At 47.0% G+C, this 8,656-nt stretch overlaps 1 protein-coding gene across 1 annotated transcript in view; it reads left to right on the top strand.

The window, feature by feature from the left end:
• Window positions 1-1,647: 1,647 nt before the first annotated feature.
• Window positions 1,648-8,656, top strand: part of STMND1 (stathmin domain containing 1) — a 29,173-nt gene continuing 22,164 nt past the window's right edge. Inside the window, exon 1 of the mRNA XM_025917131.2 lies at window positions 1,648-1,805. Coding sequence (XP_025772916.2) covers window positions 1,725-1,805 — 81 coding nt within the window. The 5' untranslated portion in view covers window positions 1,648-1,724. The remainder of the gene's footprint in view (window positions 1,806-8,656) is intronic.

Genomic DNA, 8,656 nt, shown 5'->3' with positions numbered 1-8,656 from the left:
GTTGGCTTATTCTGGTTGAGAGTTTTTCAGTTTCCAGCTGGAACGTTTCATGTGACTTGTTACACCCATGAGTTCATTCTTTCAGAGAAAGAACCCCAAATGCCATCTGAGCCTTGTTTCAACTCTTCATTCACAAATCTGTAATGCTCCTTGCTCAATAATCCTAAGGCTTTGACTTGATTTTCATCCCATATTTCCTCTTTTTTCTCAATGTTAGTAAAAGGAAAATTGATGGGCAACATCGTCCAACCAGTAAAGAGAGGCAGTGAAAGGAGTTTAAACGCTATAACCCAAAGAATCAGCACCTGTAACAGAACGGACCAGTAATTTCCCTGGAAGGATCCAGGATTTTTACATTTCCAAAAATTCTTACTAGGATTTTCCTGGTGTTGCTGATTCATGGGAGTGAGTCAGGCTGTTGTAGGGAACCCTCCCTAAGGAAAGGAAAAAAAAAAAAAAAAGACCTCAAGGCAACCTGGTTATACGCATATGTGACAACATCCATCACCACCCTGTAATATGAGACCACTTAATCAGACTACATATTTGTGTGTTACCGTATGTGGGAGACAAAGAAGTAAAAAATATATTAAAAAAACTAGGCCACCTGGCTGTTGGGGGCTCAGTTCTTAGGGTAGGAACCCAACCGAGCGGTGCTGGCTCAAATAAAGTTGCTTCCTGGAAAGAAAGGCCTCCGTGTCCCGACTCCCTGTGTCAGAATCCTGCCACAAGGCCACCTGGTTCCTGGTTCCAGATCCCTCGTTGACTAGCCTCCCCACCCCAATCTGAACCACTCAGCCTCTCCGAGCCTAGGTTTACAGCCTGTGAAATAGGGAGTTGGTAGATGATGTCTAAGATCCCTCTCACTTTTTTTTTTAATTATTGAAAATCGAAAAAATAATCAAAAATAGGACAAAAGGGGGGGGGGGGGAAATCCAGGAAAGGACCTGTTGCTCAGTGCGGCAGTCTTCCTGGTCCGCCTTGCCTGGTGGGTTGCGGCATTTTTTATTTAGCTCTCTGAGAACGCATTTCCTTACCATGTAGCAGCTCACAAAATGTGGCTTCCATAAAAATGATTTGCATGACCCATTTCGGGGCCGCTGAGCTGTGAGGGTCCTAATGCCCGCTTTTCTTCACTGTGCAGGTTTCTGTTTGTGTGACCGTCCTCCCCGAGGTGGGCCCGTGACACTGTCGTCTGAGGCTGTCCGGCCAGCTCCACGGCCCCCCTTCGCTCAGCAGCGGCTGGCCACACAGTCCCCAGCCTCCGCAGCACAGAAGCAGGAGGGTCCCACGGTGCCTTAGAAAGGGACAAATAACAGGTCCCGCAGGATGCTTAAGACTACGGTTCTCTAAAGACTAATCGCCCAGCAGTGAGCGCCCCTCACCCTTCACTTTTCAACGGAGAGGGCTGCAAGTTGCGTCCTAGGTGTGATTTAGACGCCTCCGGCCTTCCAGTTTCCAGTTACAAAAGTCCCAGGTCCGCTGATGCGGTTTATTGTGGCAACAGTTCCCGGCAACTGCCCAGACGCCGAGCGCCTCCAGCCCAGGCTTTCAGTGCCGCAAGTGGGAGAGTGCTGGGGCGCAGGGGCACGGGCGCAGGGCGCAGGGGCACGGTGCAGGACGCGGGCGCAGGGGAGGGGGCGGCGGGGTGAGGTTCAGGGGCGCGGCAGGGAGCGACCCCCGGGGGCGCACCTGGAGGCCCGGCCGGAGGTGGAGCGCGCGGCATGGGCTGCGGACCTTCCCAGGCTGCTGAGGACCAGACACGCGTCCCCGCGCCCAAGAAGGGCTGGGATGAGGGATTTAAGGTAAAACCAACAAAACAGACAAGCAGGCACAAGGCCTTTTGCCACGCTTGGCGGGGGAGCGACTGGAGTGGGCTGGAGCTGGGTCCGCAGGGGCCTCGCAGCCCTCCCGGTGGGTGGGCACAGGGTCGGAGGGACGGGAGCAGCTGTACCGGTCTGTGTTTCCCTGCTGTCGTGTCCAGGGCCCCGCTGCTGTAGGACTAGCTTTGAGAGCCTTTTGTGTGTCAAGAACCTGCGAAGTTGGTCACACCCCGGGGCACTAAAAAGTAGAGCCGTGCGACCCGCACAGAGCTGGGGCCGGCGGGGATTCTCAGGGGAGGGTGGGAGATCCTGGGAGGTGCCTTATATTACCCGCTTCCGGAAAGTGGGCCCTTTGAGAATTACTTAAGGGCTCAAATCTGGCCTTCCATCTGGCTGAGCCCTCTTGCTTCCCACCTGAGGACGCTGGGGCCCAGAGAGAGAACGCCTTGCCTGAGGCTGCACAGCTTGTTTGGGGGCAGAGCTAGAGATAGAATCTAATTTTCGGAGTCCCTCTCTCAAGGTTGCCATCCCGGTAATTCTTCTGCAGGCCTGAAGGGGAATTTTTTCCAGGGTGGGGCATGGAGGGATGGGTTGGTCCAGACAGAAATGAGGTCCAGGATTTCGTCCCATGCTCACCACGGTCAGTATTCCACAAACCGAGCTGGGAAGGCACAATGGTACCCCTTGGAGAGGGGTCACCCAAAGGTAGTAATACCATATAACTGATCACCAAAAGCAGAATACTTTTAGGAGTGAAAAGGAACGCTATTAATAAATTTGCCTGGTCTGATTTAAGCCCATATTGTTGGCAGAAAACCAGGATTTACGGTCACCCTTCCTAAAGGGCATTTTTGGAGCTACTGTCTCAAGAGCACACCTTTTTTTTTTTTTAGCAGACAATGTGCAAGATGCCATTTGGTGTCACTTACAGCACCTACTGTGTGTGTGTGGGGGGGGTGCACGCATGCACACACCCCCACAGCACACCTGCTGGGCTCTTGGAGTACATCAAAAAACAAACTGGAAGCTGGTAAAGGCTGAAACTCAGGCTTAGGACCTGGTGCCCTTGTGGATGCCTGTGCCCAGGTGCCTATCCATCTTGACACTGTTTTTTCTGCTTTTGTTGTTGTTGTTGTTTGCTTACTTATTTTGAGAGAGAGAGCACAAGCAGGGGAGGAACAGAGAGAGAGGGAGAGAGGGAGAATCCCAAGCAGGCTCAGCACCACCAGTGCAGAGCCCGAAGAGGGGCTCACACTCACGAACCGTGAGATCATGACCTGAGCAGATGCTTAACCCACCGAGCCACCTGGCGCCCCTGTTTCCTGCTTTCTGTTCCAGCCACCTCTGTCTGAGTTCAGGGCCCTATTCCCTCTTACTGGGTCTTCCTGCCTCCCCCGTGAGCACAGGGTACTCTCTGCCTCCCACACTGCCATCTGTCTTCCTAAGAAAAAATTCTCCAGAGCACGCAAAACCCTCTACCCGCGGTCCCACCAGGCTTTGTAATGTCGTCCTGTCCAGCCCTGCACACTAGAGGACTCTCGGGTCTGCCAACCCGAGAATCTGCAGGGTTCGTTCCCACCAGTCACCGACACAGTCCATGCTGTTCCCCATGCCATTCCATCCTCCTGGAATGCCCTCCTCAGGCCCCATTCCCAGGTCCCCTGATGCAATTCCTGCTTGTCCTTCAGCACTGAGCCCAAACACCACCGCTGTACCACTCACTTCTCACACAGCAAGTGTGTGTTTAAAGCTCCTCCTCCCTCGTAGATTTACGGGCTTCTTGGAAACAACTTGGTCCTCTTACTTGCTCATTACTTCTGCTTTGATTAATATGTAGGAATACATTTTTCTCCCTTTCTCCAAAAACTGTACGAATATGATTTAAAATGTTAACCCATTGCGCTTTTCTCTTTTTTGCGCGAAAAAATCTTTTTTATTTACTTGACTGGTGCGATTACACATGAGACTTCCAGAGAAGGACATTTTCACCATTTGTGTTTCTTATCTGGCCATTATCATTTGTTTCATTTCCAGGTTATTACTGAAAATGACTGTTGCACAGAGCAGGAGACAGTGATGAAAAGCAATCCTCTCTGAGTGTCAGATATGCTGGGTCCCTGGAAGCCAAGCTTCCCTGGGTTTGGAAGGGTTTCTGGGTCTCTTCCTGAATTCCCTGGGCATGAAAGTCATTGCCTCTCTCCTGGGGTTTTGACAAGTCTCCCAACTGGTCTCCCTGGATCCTTCCTCCTCTGCCCACCTGTGCTCCAGCTCCGGGCTTCGCATGACCTCCAGAGCCATTGTTCTAAAATCTGGTAATGTCATCCTCTGCTAAAAAAAACAGTTCCCAAATCATTAGGTAGGCACACACACCAGGGGTCAAAGAATGTGACTACCTCAGTTATGATTTCTGGGTTCACTGTTTGTTTCAGCTGTGTGACTTTGGTCAAGTTATTTAACATCTCTGTGCTTTGATTTCCTTCTGTAAAATGAGGGCAATAATAAGAATAATAGTTATGTTACAGAGTTGTCACAAAGATTGATGAATTCAATTCACATAAAATGATCGGATCAACGCCTGGCACAGAATAAGTGCTCAATATGAGTCAGTACAATTGTTATTACAGTGATTTATGTAAGATAAAGTCCTGACTCCTTAGCACATCTTACCAGCCATCTTTTTTAAAAAAATTTTTTTTAAATGTTTATTTATTTTTGAGACAGAAAGAGACAGAGCATGGACGGGGGAGGGGCAGAGAGAGAGGGAGACACAGAAGGGGAAGCAGGCTCCAGGCTCTGAGCAGTCAGCACAGAGCCCGACGCGGGGCTCGAACTCACAGACCGCGAGATCGTGACCTGAGCCGAAGTCGTACGCTCAACCGACTGAGCCACCCAGGCGCCCCTTACCAGCCGTCTTTGAGCTGCCTCCTGGCAAATTCTCCGGCTTCGTCTCTTCCCACACTCATTGCTGGTCAAACCTCACTACTCGTGGCTCCCCAAATCCATTCCGTTTCTATCTCCATGCTTTTGCACCTGCTGTCTTCCCTCCTTTCAGACCTTTCCCTGTCCTCCGTGCTGGGCCACATGCAGATACGTACCCATCTTTCAAGACAACTCAAGACCACTTTCCTGACCCTGCTCCCCACCCCGCTAGGCTACCACACTGGCAGAACTTATACCTTCTCCTACCATATTTCAAAACATCATATTGTATCTATTCATGTCTGTGTTTGCTTCCCATCCTGAGTTGTTATTATCTTCTTGAGGACAGAAACTGTTCTTTGTCTCTGCAATCCCCCCTGCTTACTACAGCGCCTGATAAAGACCAGGCACTAATGACCATTTCTTGAGGGACCCGGTGTCCCTCCCACTCCCTCCGATCCTTGGTATCTTCTTGTCTCCTAGTTGCATAACTAGACCAACAACAGTCAGCAAGGAGTAAATTCAGTATTAAAATCACCTGAAAATAGGGGAGTCTGGGTGGTTCAGCATCTGACTCTTGACTTCGGCTCAGGTGGTGATCTCAGCTCAAGCCCCATACCAGGCTCCGTGCTGACTGTACAGAACCTGCTTGGGTTTCTCTCTCTCCTTCTCTCTCTGCTCCTCCCCTGCTCACGCTCTCCCTCTCCCTCTCTCACTCTCTCTCTCTCTCTGTCTCTCTCTGTCTCTCTGTCTCTCAGAAAAAAATTTTTTAAAAATAAAACTTAAGGGGCGCCTGGGTGGCGCAGTCGGTTAAGCGTCCGACTTCAGCCAGGTCACGATCTCGCGGTCCGTGAGTTCGAGCCCCGCATCGGGCTCTGGGCTGATGGCTCAGAGCCTGGAGCCTGTTTCTGATTCTGTGTCTCCCTCTCTCTCTGCCCCTCCCCCGTTCATGCTCTGTCTCTCTCTGTCCCAAAAATAAATAAAACGTTGAAAAAAAAATTAAAAAAATAAATAAATAAAATAAAACTTAAAAAAAATTATTAAAATAAATAGCCTGAAAATAGACTCAGGGTCGATTCACGCATATACGTCCTTCCCCACCCCAAGTGGTAGACTTTGGAAATCTGATCCAGCCAAGGCATAATCACTAATGAAACGCTCTCTAGCTACCAGACAGTGCTATTTTTGCTAACTTCCTGAATGTACAGGCTGAAAGTTCAGTGGTTCACCAGTGTCTTTAAAATGAGATGTACAGGTTTGCATGCATGAAATATTTATGTTCCTTAGTGGCACAACTTTTAAAATATTCCAAATCAAACTTGTCAAGACTACTGACTTTGTCTTCACTTTTACCTTAGTCTAACATGGCAGGTAGACATGATAATAAAATAATGCATAATAAGAAAAGCATGGGGAACTTTTCTCAATGAGGGAAATGTTCTGTATGATGAACTCCGAGTTTCTGTCTTATTATGAAAGGGAACAGACTAGATTGGAATAGACAATCCCTAAGGACCCCTCACAGTTTCCCCCTAACCTTTGACAAGAAAGTTCTGGCTTATCATCAGCAAAAGGGACTAAATGACTTCTTCAAGTCCTAATTTTTAAAACAGGGTATTTTTGAGTGTGTTTGGAGGGTTGCTAGTTGTTACAATATTCGTTAGACATAAACTAGAAAATCAAATGCTGAAGAACCCATTTTTTTTCCTATATGTCTACAGGCAAATATATTTATAAAATACACCTGCCAATAATGTGATTAAGGTTTCAGTCCAAGGGAGACATGACAGATGACTCCCTCCAAACTATTTGGCAAATGTGTTTCCCAAAAGCTTTAGAACAGAACCTATAACACTTCCAGACCGAAAACAAATATATGAAACACAAACAAAAAACAGCCCTGTCTGTAATTAAAAATAATACCTTTTTTGGAATGCTGATGATTCCCATGCATAACTGTTAGCTTAGAATTCACGGCTTTTCAATTCTAAAACTAATAAGATTGTATCCCCAAGACAATGAAACATAAAATAGAATTGACACAAAATATAAACATATCGAATCTCTACTTCTTTTTTTTAATGCTTATTTATTTTTGAGAGAGGGAGACACAGCACGAGCAGGGGAGGGGCAGAGAGAGAGGGAGACACAGAATCCGAAGCAGGCTCCAGGCTCTGAGCTGTCAGCACAGAGCCCGACGCGGGGCTCGAACTCACGAACCTCGAGATCATGACCTGAGCTGAAGCTGGATGTTTAATCGACTGAGCCACCCAGACGCCCTTCGAATCTGTACGTTTGCACAACTTCATCTCCAGGAAACAAAGTCAAACCTCCCACCCACCTCCTGATCCCCTCCACGGCAGATAGACTTCTCATTGGTGTGAAAATATAAACCCTGCATGCATAGAAAGAATAAGAAAACTGTTTTTGCGATGCCCCCAGAGGCATAAGTATAATTAATTTGTCAATATTTCTGGCCTCTGAACTGTGTCTGTTCTCAAGTCTAGATTATGAAATTGGGTTAAAATTTCCAGAATGTGTTGCACATAGATAAGATATTTGAAAGACATGCTTAGTTTTTCAGAGAGAAGAACCTTACATTTCTGCTCTGGAAACTGAAGCCTGGTATATGTTATCTTATGCCCAACGATTGTGCTTCATTTGCTGCCATTTAAGCTTTGGTCACTAACAGAGCTTGAAGGCAGACGGGATCTAAGTCAGAATAAAGGGGTTAAGATTCTTGGTAAGGCCTGGATTCCTCACTTTGATGAAACCAATGAGGGTCACATAATTAAATGTGGAATTTAAATATATTCTGACTTGTGGGGTGCCTGGGTGGCTCAGTCGTTTGAGTGTCTGACTTCAGCTCAGGTCATGATCTCAGGGCTCATGAGTTCAAGCCCCACTTTGGGCTGCTATCAGCGAAGAGCCTGCTTTGGGTCCTCTGTCCCCCTCTCTCACTGCCCCTCCCCCCTAGCACGTGTGCTCATGCTCTCTCTCTCTCTCTCTCAAAAATAAATAAAAATTAAAAAAATTAAATCTATTTTTCTGGTTTGTAGATGACAGAATATCTTTGTGAAAAGCCGCCTTTTAGATTGAGAATATTCGTGTGTGCTCTCAGCTCCAATATGGACGTGTTTTTGTTTGTTGTTGCTAAATTTTCCAAGGTCTCTGATGGGAAACGTTAGATGGCAAAACTCGTCCCTATGTGTAACTCAGTGCCCTGCTATGTTCAAAAAACGAAGGCCTGCAAGACACAATGAGCTTGTGAAATTGCCTGCTTCACCGCCATTGCATATATTGGTTTTCAATAGTTTATTTGGAAAGGAGGTCAAGAATACCTAACGTGATCTTTGTTCTTTTTAAAAAAAAAAAGTTTCTTTATTTTTGAGAAAGTGCGAGTGGTGGAGGGGCAGAGAGAGAAGGAGACAATCTGAAGGTGACTCTGCACTGACAGCAGTGAACCAGATGCAGGGCTCAGGCTCATGAACCGCGAGATCACGACCTGAGCCACAGTCGGACCCTTAACCAGCTAAGCCACCGGGGGCCCCGTGATCTTTGCTCTTTCCCGTCAGCATGGACTATGAGCACCTGAAAAAAAACCATCAGAGTCTCCTTGTCCTGTATTATATGTAACAACATATATTTTTATATATTATATATTTATATATATATAAAATAACAATATATATTTTATATATCTGTAAATGTGTGTGTGCACGTGAGAGAGACCCTGTCTGATATAGTAAGATTATTATTATATAATAAAATAATAGCACGTAATATACATAAAGACTTTTCCTGGGTCGGCTTACGGTACAGGGACTACATGGCAGTAACTGTGTCTACGAAGAAAGACAAATGGAGAGAGATAGAAAGAGCACATAAGAGCTCTGATACTTTCTCCGTAGGCC

The sequence above is a fragment of the Puma concolor genome, chromosome B2 (assembly GCF_028749965.1).
Source record: "Puma concolor isolate L17-30 chromosome B2, mPumCon1.1.hap2, whole genome shotgun sequence".
Lineage (NCBI taxonomy): Eukaryota > Metazoa > Chordata > Mammalia > Carnivora > Felidae > Puma > Puma concolor.
Note: the sequence above shows the minus strand (reverse complement) of the source record. Positions and strands in the feature narration are given on the sequence as shown.